Raw genomic sequence first — 19,187 nt, forward strand, 5'->3', positions numbered from 1 at the left:
GAGTTCCTTGTGAGTACATTACCCCCTGAAAGAGTATTGTCTATATAGGTCCACGATATATCGTATATCTCCCATATTCAGTATTTTGATGATTTTTGCGACGTTATTCTTTGGAATTGTTTCAAATTTCGTATACAAAGTTCGGAACAGTTACTACAGTCTATAATATATGAAGGAAAACGTCTTTGTATAGCCTCCATATAACGGTTTTCATTTGAGCGGTATTTTCCGAAGAATTTTTTTTTGAAATTTTACAAGTTTTATCCAATGATGGAGGGTATAAAAAGTTCGGCCCAGCCGAACTTATCTGCTTTTTTACTTGTTTTTTTAGACTCATAAAACCGCGACTGCCAATATTTGGTATTTCAAGTGCTTTATACCAGAGTAGTACATTTTTCCAGCATTTTTTTTACCGATATTGATATTGCCGATGTTGATATTTTGTGTTTGTGAGGAATTTAAGGGTTTATGAAAATATCGACAAAATTATTGTGTTGCTAATGCATCTAGCATATAACAATCTAGAAACTTATTTTTTTAGAACTTTTTATTTTTTTACTTAATTTTAATATTGTTTACTTTTATCACATCCAATAATTATTGTATTTTCCTTTTCGTCCACCAACACTCTTTTCTCGTTTAGTCTTTTTTTCACATTATAAATTCATTTTGTGAGGTTATAAATCATATTGAATAAAATCAACATAAAAAAATACCACGACTGAAACTATACCGAATAAAACCACCAACGCCATCAACTCTTCAACTCATATATAAAGGTGAACGGAAAATACATTTCCGCATTATATTAAAACTGCACAGGATAAATAAGTTATCACATGGTGGACCAGGAAATGCAATATAAATATATGTACACATTTTTTTCTTTTTTCCTTTTTTGATTTCGAAACATTCACTTCAATCTATCTCTCAATTACGTAACATTGAAAATGCATTAGATGCATTTTCGATCGATCAATATTTTCACAGCAGCTATGTATCCAGAGACACATTTCCACAACATTAACAAACATAACACGTAAGGTGGGTAAAGCAAGGTGTGGATGTTTGTCTGTCTGTCTGTCTCTCTGTGTGTGTGTATGTGAGTGGTTGTAGTATGGATGCCACTCAATTGTGCTTCACGGTTATTTGGATGAATTTCATATAAAATGATTAAGGTGAGTGGTAGTATTTGTGTGCATAGGTTTGTGTGTGTGTGTTGGTTTTTTTATTTCTGCTGACAAATTCTAACCTTCACCACCGTTAATGGATATTCGAAATCCGCACCGCCGACAAGAGTAAAGCCCCAGGACACATTTTCGAAACGGCACATTTTAATATCAATCACCATTTTGATGAATTGATTCAAAACTATTCACTGTAAATATTTTGCAAAAGGCGAACGAGATTATTTTCACTAGAAATCTATCTAGGTGCGTATGTGTATGCGTGTGTGTGTGTGTAAATAGGCAAGTATGTGAGTGTTCTATGTTGAAAGTGCTTTTTCCGAATGCCGATCTGCAAATGTTGAGGGGGAATTTTTTAATTTATTTTTTTTTGTTCTTCTTTTTAATTAGAAAATGCACCGACCGACGTACCAAACGTATTGACCGCAATCAATGAAAAACTCGTACTAAAACCTCCGACGTAACCAAACCGACTAAAACAAAGTAAATGACAGATTGATATTGGACGATTGCTATTGTTGAGTTCTCGGTGAATATCGATGCGAGTTGTTTTCGGTGTTTTCTTTGATTCGATATCGATTATTTAGTTTTTGTTGGGCGAGTGGTTTTCAGTTGTTTTCTGCCATAACCACTGGCCAAATAAACCGAAATGACCAGAAAACAATTATGTTTGATGTAACGATGAATTAATTTTGCATTCATTGCAACATTTATGTTGGTTAAAATTTAAGTAATTTGTTTCCATTTCGAAAGAGAAATAAACATTCGTATTGATGTTGTTGGGGTTTTTTTTTTAACCATAAATTGGTTATTATGTTGTTGAGGTAAAAAAAAGTGAAACATAAAATGTGAAGATACATGAAAAAATTTTCCAAATCATTTGCAACGAAAAATCTGGTTAAAGCACTTTCAAGAGAGTATTATTTTAAATTGTTTTACCAGGAAATCGCTCCCGCATAAAAAAATGCGGAACAATAATGCTCGTACCAGCAACAGTGGCCTGAAATCACCATACCTATGTCAGGCGGATGCTACCACTATTCATTTTTAGTAAAACTACCCGCAAAAAACAAACGTTTTTATTGGGAATTTATGCGGAGTAAAACATACCAACTATGAAGCTTTATTAATATGTATTATGGCTTTAGATCAGTTATAAATTGAAACAAGTAAGCAAATGCTACAGTCGAGCGGGGCCGACCGTTGAATACCCTACAATACTATAATAAGTGATGCAGTTTATATAGGCGAGATACTCGAAAGAACTCCACAAGATATTGTGACAAATAATAAAAGAAAACCATCATATTTCGTTCTCTAATTTTCGGATAATAGCAACTTAAACGAATTTGCTCATTTCCAATTTATTGGTAGATGTCGCTGGAATGGACACTTTCGTATTTAGTCTACAAAAGTTGGCAAACTATTTCACACATTGAATATTTTTGGATGGCCATCCGAAACTGCTTGGCTTTTGCAATGTGCGGTAACCCCCATTTAAATGTGCGTGAGGATCGGGCGATAATTACGACCTGCTGACAATTTGCCAGTTTTTTGGTCCATTTCAACCCCTAAATATATAGCGATCATCTCCAAAAAGTGTAGGCATCTATTCTGACCCTCATCTGATCCTCATGCAAAATTTCGTAAGGATCGGACCATAAATGCGATCTGTATATGATATCCTGATATCTCAACTACTTAGTTTTGTTAGCTGTAGAAATATTACCAAATGTTTAATTCAAAATGAAAATATGCCAAAAATATGACAAAATTGAAAAAATATGAGCAAATTTTAAAAAATCAATATTTTCACCTTTAGAGAGATATTTTTATGCGATTTTTTAGACGTTTTTTCTTTCCCGCCAAGAGGCCATTCTGAATTAATGAGAACTGTCGAAATCAGTTCAGCCGTTCTCGACATATAAGAGATCTTTCAAGCATATCTTCTTTGATAAACATATATATCGCACATATTTTGCTATATATCCGATTTGTTGGATGTTAACATCAATGTAAAGGTCAGAAGTAACCTTGTCATGGCTTTGTGATTTCGCCGGGATTTAAAATATTCGCGGTTTAATGAAAAATTTTGAATTTTTTCAACACAAAAGATATGGTCTATTTTACCCGCTAAATATTATCCGATGACCAACCAAATTGGTAGGCTTCTTCCCCGCCCTAAACTCTAGCTACATGCGAAATTCCGCGTCGATTGGTGTATAATTGCGACCTGTATAGCTACTGCAAAATCCGACATTTTTTCAGTATTTGGTCCATTTCAACCCCTAAACATTTGGCGATCATCTCCAAATGAAATAGGGTTCTATTCTGACCCCAGACCCACCTCCATTCTAAATTTCGTGAAGATCGGGCCATAATTTCGACCTGTAGAGTGATTACAAATTAACATGGACAGACGGACAGACGGACGGACGGACATACATAGCTAGATCGACTCAGCTCGGCGAGCTAGGAAGATCCATATATACTTTCCTATGTGGGAAACCCATATTTCGATGTGTTACATAATTTTTGGGGCAATCAAACTTATAATACCCCCAACACATAGTGTTGTAGGGTATAATCACAGGGAACTAATATAGAGGAGGTATATGCAACACTGAATCGATCTTAACCAAATATGACGGAGGCATTTGTACCTCTCGTACAAAACAACATCGCTAGAGCTGTATCCGACATCTCCTACCTAAAATCATTGTTGTAGAATGCATACTACGAAATGAGCGACTTAAATATCAAATCGGCTGAAACATATATATGGGAGCTATATCTGTCTTAACCGATTTTAACTAACTTGAAAGTACTGCTTCTATGTTGAATTTGATCGGAAGTTTAAAAATTCACTCCATATATATATATATATATATATATATATATATATATATATATATATATATATATATATATATATATATATATTATATATATATATATATATATATATATATATATATATATATATATATCTATAAAAGAGGAAAATGTTTGTACGTTTGTTTGTTTGTTTGTTTGTAAATTATGGACTCGAAAACTGCTGAATAGATTTTTCTGAAAATTTCCATATATACTGCAACATCGCCTGAAAGTAACATAGGCTATATACATTTTTGAATTTCCACTTGGAACTGGAGATATAGCATCAGAATCGGAGGTACCTCCCAAAAATTTAGATTTTATATGCACATATCTATTGATCGGTTAATGATACAGTCTACAAATTTGGAATGTGTAACGGAATTTGGAACAAAAATAAGTTTGCTAAATTATATTGTAATCGGTTCAGATTTGGATATAGCTCCCATATATATTTACGACCGATTTCGTTCATTTGATGCCTCAAACACAATATGAATGTTCGATTCCAATGAAATTTGGAATATGTGACGGGATTTGATCCGAAAATAAATTTGTCAAATTATATTGAAATCGGTTCAGATTTGGATATAGCTCCCATATATATTTTCGGCCGATTTCAAGCATTTGATGCACCAAACACGCTATGTATCCCCAATTTCAATGAAATTTGAAACGTGTGATAGATTTTATCTAAAAAAATTATTTCCCAAATTATATTGAAATCGGTTCAGATTTGGATATAGCTCCCATATATATTTTCGGCCGATTTCATGTATTTGGTGGACCAAATAAGATATGTATGTCCAAATTTAATGAAATTTAAAATAAGTAACGGAATCGGGAGCAAAAATGAATTTTTCAAATTATATTGAAATCGGTTCAGATTTGGATATAGCTCCCATATATATTTTCCGCCGATTTCACATATTTGATGCACAAAACACGATACGTATTTCCGATTCCAATGAAATTCGGCATGAGTGGCTAAATTTGGTACAAAAATAAATTTGACAAATTATATTCAAATACGCTCAGATTTAATTATAGCTCCCATATATATACTCAGCCGATTTCACATATTTGATGCACCCAAAGCGAGAAAGACGAAATCTGGCACCAGAAAAAATTGCCAAATTTTATTGAAATCAGTTGAGGTTTGGGTATAGCTAACATATGTGTGGTTACAATAATAAATGTGACAAATTAATTGGAAATTAGTTAAGATTTGGATATAGCTCCCATATATATATTCTCGGCCGATTTCACGTATTTGACGCACCAATTTCAATGAAATATGAAAGGTGTGGCGGAATTTGATGTAAAAGTAATTTTTTTAAAATTATATTTAAATCGTATCAGATTGGGATATGATTTTAATAAGAACCATTGACCCACAACGCCTTAGGCTAACACTAAAAAACAACACAACAATTAATTTGAAATACGCTTATTACGGCGAAGTATGTTGCTATCTCGAATTCATTAATTGCAACAGAAATGCCACTCAACTTCAAAAGATTGCAGTTTACTGCACGCTTTGTATTTGCTATGATTCCAATGAAATTTGGAATATGTGACGGGATTTGATCCGAAAATAAATTTGTCAAATTATATTGAAATCGGTTCAGATTTGGATATAGCTCCCATATATATTTTCGGCCGATTTCAAGCATTTGATGCACCAAACACGCTATGTATCCCCAATTTCAATGAAATTTGAAACGTGTGATAGATTTTATCTAAAAAAAATGTATTTCCCAAATTATATTGAAATCGGTTCAGATTTGGATATAGCTCCCATATATATTTTCGGCCGATTTCATGTATTTGGTGGACCAAATAAGATATGTATGTCCAAATTTAATGAAATTTAAAATAAGTAACGGAATCGGGAGCAAAAATGAATTTTTCAAATTATATTGAAATCGGTTCAGATTTGGATATAGCTCCCATATATATTTTCGACCGATTTCATGTATTTGATGCACCAAACACGCGATGTATATCTAATTTCAATGAAAATTGGAATCTGTAGGGGAAATTAAAACGAATATACATTTGTCAAATTATAGTAAAATCGGTTCAGATTTGGATATAGCTCTCATATATATTTTCGACCGATTTCATGTATTTTATGCACCATGCACGATATGTATGTTCGATTCCAAAGAAATTTGGAATATGTAACGGGATTTTGATTAGAAAATAAATTAGTCAAATTATATTAAAATCGGTTCAGATTTGGATATAGCTCCCATATATATTTTCCGCCGATTTCACATATTTGATGCACAAAACACGATACGTATTTCCGATTCCAATGAAATTCGAGATGAGTGGCTAAATTTGGTACAAAAATAAATTTGACAAATTATATTCAAATACGCTCAGATTTAATTATAGCTCCCATATATATACTCAGCCGATTTCACGTATTTGATGCACCCAAAGCGAGAAAGACGAAATCTGGCACCAGAAAAAATTGCCAAATTTTATTGAAATCAGTTGAGGTTTGGGTATAGCTAACATATGTGTGGTTACAATAATAAATGTGACAAATTAATTGGAAATTAGTTAAGATTTGGATATAGCTCCCATATATATATTCTCGGCCGATTTCACGTATTTGACGCACTAATTTCAATGAAATATGAAAGGTGTGGCGGAATTTGGTGTAAAAGTAATTTTTTTAAAATTATATTTAAATCGTATCAGATTGGGATATGATTTTAATAAGAACCATTGACCCACAACGCCTTAGGCTAACACTAAAAACAACACAACAATTAATTTGAAATACGCTTATTACGGCGAAGTATGTTGCTATCTCGAATTCATTAATTGCAACAGAAATGCCACTCAACTTCAAAAGATTGCAGTTTACTGCACGTTTGGTATTTGCTATGAAATAAATAAATCCGAAGGACAAACCCTTCGTGTATATATGTCATGTTACTGTTTTTCTAATGGTTTTGTATATTTACGCATTAAAGTAGTGCAATAATTTTTTAATTTTTTATATTCGTAAATAAAATTTTGAATGCATATAAAATCAAAAGGGGTAGCGAAGCGCACCGGGTTCAGCTAGTATATATATATATATATATATATATATATATATATATATATATATATATATATATATATATATATATATATATATATATATATATATATATATATATATAGGAGTTATATCCAAATCTGAACTGATCTTGATAAAATTTGAGAGAGGTGTTTCTGGGTCATATTTGATGTCTGGTACCAAATATAATTTTTTTATACAATACATATATTGTATGAGGGATTGAAACACTAAATCAAATGAAGCAAATATATGGAAGGTATGATTAGATCTGGACCAATTTCCATTAAATTTGAAGTCCTTTCTTCTGGGCTGAATTCGCGAGGATTTGTCAAAAAACATTCTATGTAGACGAATATTACAGATATGATGCAAAATAACATTGAAATCGAACGAAGATATACATAAATATATATAAATATGTACAGAGTGAGATGAAAAACCTGCAACCAACTTCAGACTGCTGTCATTTTTAAGCCACTCGTCCGAAAGCTGTTAAAATTAATCCAGTGACAGCTCATTATATTGTTTACAAGCGTACAAAAGCATTTTGGTAAGAATTTTCCAGAAAAAAATTATTCGTGATGGAATTCAATCGTGATAGTGTGATTTCTTTATATTTGGCTAGAAAACCACAAGTGGCTAACGTTAGAGCACTCCAGCATTTAAATGTGAATAAATCGTTTATGTCTCGTGGCGTCGCTCATTACTGTGATACTGGTAGCGTAGCCCGACGTCAAGGAAGTGGACGGAAGAAAACAGCAATATCAGCAGAAATGATTCGAAAACTAAAGAAGCGACTTAATCGAAACCCGCGTCGCAGTGGCCGAAAATGGCTCGAGTTCAGGTCTGGGCAGAAGCCTTACATTTAGATTGGCCATCGGACAATATTTAGCGGGTAAAATAGACCTTAACTTTTGCGTACAAAAATGCGAGAATTTCTACTAAACCGCGAATATTTTTATTCCCAGCGAAATACATTAAAATGTCACTTCCGACCATTAAAGTAATGCTGATAGACAAGAAATCGGATATATAGCAAAATAGGTAATTCTATATGTAGAAGAAATTGATGTTAGTTAATACATTTATAAGTCAAGAACCGCTTGACTGATTTTGACAATTCGGAATGGTCTCTTGCCAGAAAAGGATAAAATCTATGAAAATCGCGAATAAATATGCCAAGAAAAAGTGAATATTTTTCTGTCAAAATTTTTATCGAGATTGAGAGATTTTTAAATTTTTGACTTACATTTTTGATTTGTACATTTTGTTACCAGGGCTGTATGATATTATTTCAACAACGAAAACGACCACTATGGACCGAAGTGTGCTTCACATATATTTTTGTGTTGTAAGGTATCTCATGGTCAGCTCCGCACGACTATAGCCTGTGCTTACTTGTTTTCATATATAGATTTATATTTTTAGTATCTGACACAAAAAATGTTACATTGTTGTTGAGAGTATGTGGGCTTTTGAAAGTAAAGCCTACGCCAGCTTAAATGCCACATTTATGATTGGTTGGCTTTTGTTTAATATTTAATTTGCAAATCTGCAATGCTCTCGAATTTCGAATGAAATTTTTATCTCTCGGGCAAAAAAAAAAAAAAATATATAATTTTTTTTCTTTTTTTTATAAGTTTGTAACATCCATTGAAATTCATTGAATGAAAAATATGTGGGCAATTTAATACTTATGTATCTACCAAAAATAATCGTACACAACATTTCAACAATAATTAACATCATATATTTATAGAACTACCCTGCAAGACTTTTTTCAACTAGTTGAGAAAATCGTTAGTTGTAAATGCATTATTCTACAACTAACTACAAATTAGTTGAAAAGTCATCTGGAGATCAAAAAGCAAAGTAACCACTACTGGTTGATATTCAGATGACTTTTCAACTAATTTGAAGTTAGTTGTAGAATAATGCATTTACTAACTAACTTACCAGCGGGGCATTTTTCAACCAGTTGAGAAAATCGTTAGTTATAAATGCATTATTCTACAACTAACTTCAAATTTGTTGAAAAGTCATCTGGATATCAACCACTTCAAATACCAAAACGAAAATAAATTGCAAAAACAAAACACGTATAAGTTCTCTAGAGAAAAAAGCAGCCCTAAAAAGCAAAGATGATTGGTTATATCAAACTACTTTGCAATAATTCGCATAATACATTTCCAAAAATACTTCGATATAAATGCAACGTACAATAATACAAGCTAGTGCTGCTAACCTTAATACACAAGTACATATGCTTAGAAAAACAGTGCAGCCAAATAGAAAATAAAGAATTTGATTAACAAAAAAAATAAATAAATAAATAAAAAAAAAAAATAAAAAAAATAAATAAAAAAATTAAAAAAAAATCTTTTTGAACTTTTTTAACATATTTTTCAACTGACTAAAAATTGGCTTAAAAGTAATTGGTTTATAGTTAGTTTAAAAGTAACTAGTTTATATTTAGTTTCAAAGTAATGCAGGAATGGACAATTGTCCACTGCCTAGCTCATCCCCATGTTAAAATAGTTAGTTGGCGTAAAGGAAATAAATCAAAAAACAAACTAGTTGTGGTTTTTTTTAAACTAATTTTAAATTAGTTTTAAACCAATTTATTTCCCTGCAGGGTATAGCCAGTTATCGAAGGAAGCATCATATGACTTAAATTACAATTTATCTGGAGAACAAAACAAAAATTGCAAAAACTTTAGTTCTTTTTTGACAAACCCAGATTATATTAAGAAACCAGTGAAGAAAGTCCTAAAGTCGGGCGGGGCCGACTTTATGGTACCCCACACCACTTTGATAATTTAGTAGAGCTCCACATAACAATTAAAAGTTTTTATGGGAGAATTCAATCATACACCCCATGACTATAATTATAATTTAATGTTCAAAAGACTAAATATGCGAAGCATTTGTATCTTTTAAATTCGAAGTTGTATTGCCCATTTGGTGCGAAATTAATTTGAAATCAGATAAAGATATATATGGGAGCTCTATCCAAATCTGAGCCGATTTCGACAAAATTTGGCAAAGATATTTCTGAGTTGTATTTAATACATTTCCCTGAATATCGTTGTTACGGAGTGCATATTACGGCTGTGGGTAACAAATCGGATAAACAATATATATGGGAGCTATAACTATATCTGAACCGATCTTCACCAAAGTTGGCATACTACCTTCTAGCTAGCTACGGTCGTATGTGCCAAATGTCATCCCATTTGGGAAAACATTAATCGTTTGGTGCACAATAAAAGTAAATCGGACGAAGTTATATATGGGAGATATATCCAAATCTGAACCGATCTCGATAAAACTTTGCAAAGGTATTTCTGAGCTGCATTCCCCAAATATTGTTGTTACAGAGTGCATATTACGGCTGCGGAGGACTAAAATAACAAATCGGATGAACAATATATATATATATATATACTGGAGCTATAGCTATATCTGAACCGATTTCGATCAAATTTGGCATACTTATTTTCAGGTCTAATTTAGTTGTATGTGCAAAATTCCATACTATTCGGGCGTTTAGTGCACAATAAAAGCCAAATCGGACGATATCTAAATTTTTACCGATTATCTCCAATTTCAATAGGGTTCGTCCTTGGACCAAACAAATGATTTGTGCAAAATTTCATCTGGATCGGGCAATAAATGCGAACTGTACTTTGTTTACAAAAATACATGGACAGACGGACGGACGGACATGCATAAATCGACTCAAAATGTGATTCTATGCAGATCATCAAAAGGAACCATGGGTCTATCTCGTTTCCTTTTGCCTGTTACAAACAAGTTTCATATAAACGATTTTTGCATGTCAGTCCATCTGTCCCTCCGCCTGACCATGTATTTTTGTGAACAAAATGCAGGTTGTATTTACTACCCGATTGAGAAAAATATTTTCACAAAATATTTGTTTGACCCAAGGACGAGCCCTATTGAAATTGATGAGAATAGGTTCAAGTTTAGATATAGCTCCCATATATATCTTTAACCGATTTCGGGTTAATTGTGCACCAAATTGCCATTATGAATCGAAATGACCTGAATGTTGGCACATCCGACACAATTCAGTCTAGAAGAAAGTACATCAAATTTTGTCGAAAATCGGTTTAAATATAGGTATAGCTGCCATATATATGTTTCAACCGATTACGGATTAATTGTGGCCAATATCAGCCCAAATGCCCTGAATTTTGGCGTATCAGACCGAAGCAAGTACATCAAATCTGGAAATCTGTACAGCCTAGAAATAAATACTTCAAAATTCGTGAAAATCGGTTCATATACAGATTTACATTTTATCAGTTTTGGGGTTTTAAGCCCTCACATGCGTAATATGCATTCTTCAACAATGATTTTTGATACAAGATATCAGACAGAGCTCTGAAATAAATGTTTTAAATATTGTCAAGATCGGTTCAGATTTGGATATAGCTCTCATATATCTTTATTCGATTTCATATTTATTGTGCACCAATTGGCTAATATCAACTCAAATGGACTCAATTTTGGCACTTCCGGCGGAATTTGGCCTAGAACGATTTTTTTTTTGAAATTTTGGGTGAAAATCGGATCAGATATACCTATATTTGAGGTTTTAAATCCCTCACATGCGTAATATTCACTCCACAATAATGATATTTGATACCGGGCATCAGATACAGCTCAAAAATACCTCTGTCATATTATTTATTTTATCTTAATTTTATATATATTTATCCCATATTAGGTTCATTGTGCCAAATGGCTAATATCAGCCCATATAAACTGAATTTTCACATTTCCGATGGAATTCATACTAAAAACAAGTACTTCACCTCGTACAAGACCTCGGTCTGGTATATATCCTTATTGAAGTCATATCATACGCTATTCAGCAATGTTATTTGGTTCATAGTTGGTATGATCTACTTCTACTAAATACGCATAGTGGTGTAGGGGTATCATATAGTCGGCCCCGTCCGACTTTTGACATTTCCTTACTGGTTTTTTGGTTTTAATTTCCCAATATGTTGGCCTTTCCAGTTCCGAAATTGTAGAAAACTTCACACTGTACTATAGAAAATTGTCTATTGACGTTCATGATTTGTTATTTGGAGGGGTCTTTTCGTGAAACAAGATTTTTTATGGTAGGTCTTCTAAATACTCATATATGCATAACACACCAATAGCAGACATTTTTTTTTTTGGTACAAACTACTGTCACAAAATTAGATATTATAAAGTTAACATGACACATTCTGTTTTCTCTATTTCAAAGTATTCACTACAACGGGATTACAAAAGAGCATTTTATTAACTTCTGGTTTCAGACCAATGAAAATATCTTTTGGGAGATAAGTATCATATGTGGTTGTGGAATCCACAATAAGGGGGTAGTTGATAGTCTGCATACACACACACAAACACACACACATCCCTACCTACTTAGATACATATGTGGTGAAAAGTAAATTTGCGACAAAAGTTTTCTATATTCAATTGTTTGATATGAGGGTGTATAATTAATGCACTCGTAAAACGTAAAAATTTTGGGAACAAAGTTCAACCACATAAAATCCCAAATCACACACACACACACACCGAAGGCACACATGTACATTGTACAAATGTCTAATTTGGGGGCTTCACATTTGTGCTTTAATGCAAAAGGTTACTGATTACCATTTCGGTTGAGCAGGCCAACAAAAATTTCGGTTGTTACATCAAAGAGCATAATTATGTGCATTAGGGTAGGTTGGTGAGCGAAGACTGGGCTATGTAGTTATGTTCAAATGAGCTTAATACGAAATAACAGTACGTTTATATATAAATGGGTTAACCGACTGAATTTGGATTAAAATTTTCATATCCATTATTTATACTTCAAATAAATCCTCTCAAAGTAGGTTAACCTTACAAAAAGTTCTAACGTAAACATAGCATAACCTAGGTTTCGGGCCGTCGAGAAATGGAAATGAACCAAGGTTCTGAAAAACGATAATACCTGGCCCGGAATACTCCTATTATTTCCTATTATTTTTATATCCTCCACTATACATATAAACTTTGTTACACATTCTTAATAATGTTGACTCCAGTTGATTATGCATTCTACTCACCCTTATGTTACACAGCATATACATATACATTTACAAGTTAAGATTATCCAGCATATTAACCTCTGCCACCTTTCAATAAACAGGCTTTACTTTGGGAGAATGCTGAGGCTTTGTGTAAAGGGTTAATTGTTTTCCTCTTTTAATGTTTTTAATTCCATATAAAAATTAAACCTAATTTGTACAAAGTTTATATAATTGTTTTTTTTTTTTTGTTTTCTAATCGGATAACACCATTTTCATAGTAGGCATGAATAAATAGGCTTAGATATTTTTAATTGAAAACGATAGGATAAGACTTAAAGTTCATAGTTTTTCATGGCCGGCTGACCTTTCGGCGCTCAATAAAATCACAAATAATATGGGGAAAGTGGCGGATTCGAATCGAGAGTGAGCGAGAAGGATTTTATTAAACAAGTTAAAAAAACATACAAGTAAATAAGTAAAATAAACAAGTAAGCAAAGGCTACAGTCGAGCGGGGCCGACCGTTGAATACCCTACAACACTACAATAAACGATACAGTTTATATAGGCGAGATACTCGAAAGAATTCCACAAGATATTCTGACAAATAATAAAAGAAAACCATCAGATTTAGTTCTCTAATTTTCGAATAATAGCAACTTAAACTAATTTGCTCATTTCCAATTTATTGGTAGATGTTCCTAGATCTGGAACCAATATTTCCCAAAGACCCATAATCTCTCAGAAGTGGCAAAAGATTAACATTTATTATTGGTTTTTGACTGAAACACATCTATATGAGATACAGCCATTTGACTATATTCTTCAACGAAATCAGCGTTAGCGAAATAGTCAGAAGTGCGTCTTTCCTGTATTTGTGAATTCTCCAAAAAGTCACTGGAATGGACATTTTCGTATTTTGTCTACAAAAGTTGGCAAACTCCTTTACACATTGAATATTTTTGGATGGCCATCCAAAACTGCTTGGCTTTTGCAATGTGCGGTAACCCTCATTCAAATGTGCGTGAGGATCGGGCGATAATTACGACCTGCTGACAATTTTGCAGTTTTTTGGTCCATTTCAACCCCTAAATATATTGCGATCATCTCCAAAAAGAGTAGGCTTCTATTCTGACCCTCATCTTATACCCATGCAAAATTTCGTAAGGATCGGGCCATAAATGCGATCTGTATATGATATCCTGATATCCTAACTACTTAGTTTTGTTAGCTGTAGAAATATTACCAAATGTTTAATTCAAAATGAAAATATGCCAAAAATATGACAAAATTGAAAAAATATGAGAAAATGTTACAAAATCAATATTTTCATGTATAGAGAGATATTTTTATGCGATTTTTTTAGACGTTTTTTGTTTCCTGCCAAGAGGCCATTCTGAATTAATGAGAACTGTCGAAATCAGTTCAGCCGTACTCGACATATAAGAGATTTTTCAAGCATATCTTCTTTGATAGACATACATATCGCACATATTTTGCTATATATCCGATTTGTTTGATCTTAACATCAATGTAAAGATCAGAAGTAACCTTGTCATGGCTTTGTGATTTCGCCGGGATTTAAAATATTCGCGGTTTAATGAAAAATTTTGAATTTTTTCAACAAAAAAGATATGGTCTATTTTAGCCGCTAAATATTATCCGATGACCACCCAAATTGGTAGGCTTCTTCCCCGCCCTAAACTCTACATGCGAAATTCCACGTCGATTGGTCTATAATTGCGACCTGTATAGCTACTGCAAAATCCGACATTTTTTCAGTATTTGGTCCATTTCAGCCCCTAAACATTTGGCGATCATCTCCAAAAGAAATAGGGTTCTATTCTGACCTTAACCCCACCTACATTTTAAATTTCGTGAAGATCGGGCCATAATTGCGACCTGTAGAGTGATTACAAATTAACATGGACAGACGGACAGACGGACGGACGGACATACATAGCTAGATCGACTCAGCTCGGCGAGCTAGGAAGATCCATATATACTTTCCTATATGGGAAACCAATATTTCGAGGTGTTACATAAATTCTGGCCCAATCAAACTTATAATACCCCCAACACATAGTGTTGTAGGGTATAAAAAGTATTTAGAAATTTCAAAAAAAAAAAAAAAAAAAAAAAAAAAGGCCTGCAAAGGCAGGTTTTGTCATAAGTCATTACAATATTCAAATACGAAACTTGAAAAAGTTCCGGTGAATAACATAACATCAAAATACTGGATATATGAAGGTACAGATGTACAAGGACTATAGGAAGACCTGTATCTTCATAGACAATTTTCTGCCACATATTGTATTACCCGTTACAAACTTAAAATACGAAAATTCCGGTGGAGAATATCGTTAAAATCATCAAAATACCGAAAATATGGATGTACCGTTATATGGGGGCTAGGAGGAAGAATTGGACCTGCATACGAAATTTTCTCTCACAGTTTTTATCACCCGTTACGAACTACAAATAAAAAATTTGAAACAAATCCGGTGAACAATTTCACAAAATTCATCAAAATACCGAATATTTGGAGGAACTGTTATATGGGGGCTATACGAATACCTGGACCTACATAGGCAAATTTCCGAAATTTTAAATCATTCGGGTGAATAATATCAAAAGATCATCAAAATACCGAATTTATGGAGGTACCGTTATATGGGGTCTATACGAAAACGTGGACCTGCATAGTTAATTTTCTGTCACAGACTGTAGTACCAATAATGAACTTCAAATACGAAATTTAAAACAATTCAGGTGAATAATGTAACGAAAACCATCCACTTGCCGAATATATAGGTACAGTTATATGGGGGCTACACCAAAATGTGGACCCATATACTCCATTTTCAAACACACATCTGAGTAAAAATTTATTAACCAACTCCATTTCATTTGGAAGATAGGGTGTTTTGCACAGACGGACATACGGACGAACGGATAGACGGACTGACGGACATCACTAAATCGAAATCGAAATATATATCGTTTGTGGGATCTAAAATGTATTATATGGCGAACAATAACCGTGAAATCTGATTAATATGAACTATTTCCAAATCTGAGATAATGTAGATAAAATTTGGCAGGGTTATTTGTGAGCTGTATCTGATATCCGGTACCATATATCATTGTTGTGGAGTGCATTTTACGAATGTGAGGGATTTGAACACCAAATCGGTTGAAGCATGAACATAGTAGCTATAGCTGTATCTGAAACGATTTTTACCAAATTTCAATTCCATTCCATTTGAAATATACTATTTGGTGCAAAATAAGAATGAAATTGGATATGATGTATATGGGAGCTATATCCAAGACCGATATTGATAAAATTTTTGGGCCTTATCTGATTTGAAGTACTTACTGAAATTTAAAGTACCTAATTCTAGTCCGAATTCCTTTTGGTGTGCCGAAATACATTCTATTTGGAAATTGAAATCGGGCGAAGATATACATTGGATACATACATCTAAAGATACATCTAAATTTGGATCGAATCTGTACGACAGTGTGGCTTATGTTATAAATATAAAACTGTTAGCTCAAACAGTACAACACTTAGTACCTCTTATTACTGAGCTCCAAAAGTTTATCTTATGGTTTGGCCCAATTTCCATACATACTGCAATGTATAACCCCTCACACATTTTCTCTTCAGGTTTAATACACGCTGCTACTTATTTAGAAAAAACAACGATTTCCATTATATGAAATTACAGAATTATGGTTCTAAAAGTACAATAATGTCTAACTTTTTTAGTACATTTTTAATACGATTTATCACAAACTCCGCCATAACTAATATCCCGCATCAGGGGTTAGTAAGTTATAGTAAAATAATACTTTTAAGTATGAGTTTTATCACGAGTCTTAAAAAAAAAAAACACCTAATTGAAGATTCTAGCCCTGAAAATGTAGCCACGATTTTAGTACCCTTTAATACGAATTTTCACAAAGCCCACCTTATCGCTCACCTAATAGCTACCAAAATACCGAATTTCAAGATTCCAGTCCTATCAGATTTTTCTGAGAAAAAGATGAGAAACACAATTTTATGTATTTTGTAATTTAAATCAGTTTCTCATTGTTCTTCAATGAATGCTTCTTTTTCCGAATTTCTACTCTAACAAGAAATCATATTATGTACAAAGATGACAGAGTTTCCTTTAACCACTCTATCCCTACTACACTACAATGTAATAATCTTTCTTCTCTCATTTTAAAATATCTTCCACAAATACTAAAATATAGTTTCTTTGGATAGATATTCATCACATTCTTTAACATACACATTCAATTTATGTTTGTGGCAAGAAATGCATCTAGGGTTATTCATTCCCTTTGGAGTTGGCATGACATTACTGTGAGAATGTAACATTTCGAAATGAAATATACCTATCATGTATGAGTTTCTTTGTAACACAAAAGACCTTTGAAGATTGTTCCAGAAATTCTTTCATAAAAATGTACAGTTGCTGTTATAAAACAACATGTGAATACCAAATTAAAGTATCGTTAATAGCTATGCCTTTTTATACCCTCCACCATAGTATGTAAGGTATATTAAGTTTGTAACACCGCGAAATATACATTTTAGACCCCACAAAGTATACATATTCTTGATCAGCATAAAATTCTATGCCGATTTAGCGATGTCCATCTGTCCGTCTGTGGAAATCACTCTAGCTTCCGAACGAAATGAAGTAGGTCGATAAAATTTTACTGAAATTTGTATTATGTCTGCAGAACTTTTGGTATTGAAAGTGGGCAATGTAGGTCCACGTTTTGTTGTAGCCCCCATATAATTGTTCTCCCTATTTTCGGTATTTTGTTGATTTAGGCGACATTATTCACCGGAAAAATTTGATATTTGAAGTTCGTAATGAAGACAATTGTCTGTGCATTTCCACGTCTTCGAATGGTCCCGATATAACTGTACCTCCCGATATTCGGTACTTTGTTGATTTTAGCGATATTATTAACCGGAATTCTTTAAAATTTGGTATTTGAAGTTCGTAATGGATACTACAGCCTATGCCAAAAAGTTTTCTGTGCAGGTCCACGTTTTATAGCCCCCATGGTACCTCCCTATATTCGGTATTTTGATGATTTTATTGTAATAGCATGTGACAAAAGTTGCCTATGCAGGTCCACGTCGTCGTTTAGATCCTAATATACGGCTACATTCGGTATTTTTAAGATTTTAACAGAAATTTCAACGGATTTTATTTTTTTGAAAACTGCCAAATTTGTACCAAATGGTGGAGGGTATTCAAAGTTCGGCCCGGCAGAACTTACAGCTTTTTTACTTGTTGTTATAATACAAAATGTGCATAACATATTAGATACGACAGTAGTTATGCTTTCTATATATCAAATTTAAAGGTTGTATGTGTTTTGGCCTTCCGATCAAATTTTGTATGACATAAATTTCGAAATTGGTCCACGCTTTGGTAGTTCCCTCCTACATCGCTACCGCTGAAATTAAGATACTTTGGAATTCGAGAACACATTGTAGCGAAATAAGTTATTATTTGGTATCTAGCTGGGTGCCACTAGAACCCATACCCAAGGAAATGGCTCTTGCCTCATAACTAATGAGAAATATCAGAACATAGTGTGCGCATCCGCTTGCGAAACCAAAGTTTTTTAACCCTCCACCAACTATGGAAGGTCTATTGTCATACCATTTGTAACTACCCGAAATACTCATGTCAGATACAACAATGCATATATATTCCTTATCAGCGTAAAATTCTACAACCCATGACAAAAAAATTACTTATCCAGGTCCATGCCTTCGTATAGCCCCAATATTCGTTTTTTCGTTATATTAGCGACAATATAGACCGGAATTGTCTTAAATTCTGTAGTAAGAATTCGTTGAAGTATCCCACCTATGACAGAAAATTGTCTTTGCAGAT

The 19,187-nt window shown here is 33.2% G+C and overlaps 1 protein-coding gene across 5 annotated transcripts in view; it reads right to left on the minus strand.

Moving 5' to 3' along the window:
- Positions 1 to 1,499, minus strand: part of LOC101895305 (cell surface glycoprotein 1) — a 40,279-nt gene extending 38,780 nt beyond the window's left edge. Inside the window, exon 1 of one of the 5 annotated variants that reach the window (XM_020035859.2) lies at positions 1,253 to 1,499. In XM_020035859.2, coding sequence (XP_019891418.1) covers positions 1,253 to 1,351 — 99 coding nt within the window. In that variant the 5' untranslated portion in view covers positions 1,352 to 1,499. The remainder of the gene's footprint in view (positions 1 to 1,252) is intronic. The other 4 variants (XM_005180919.4, XM_005180920.4, XM_059129719.1 and 1 more) reach the window with 4 other exon arrangements.
- Between the last annotated feature and the right edge of the window lie 17,688 nt (positions 1,500 to 19,187).

The sequence above is a fragment of the Musca domestica genome, unplaced genomic scaffold (genome assembly GCF_030504385.1).
Source record: "Musca domestica strain aabys unplaced genomic scaffold, Musca_domestica.polishedcontigs.V.1.1 66, whole genome shotgun sequence".
NCBI lineage: Eukaryota > Metazoa > Arthropoda > Insecta > Diptera > Muscidae > Musca > Musca domestica.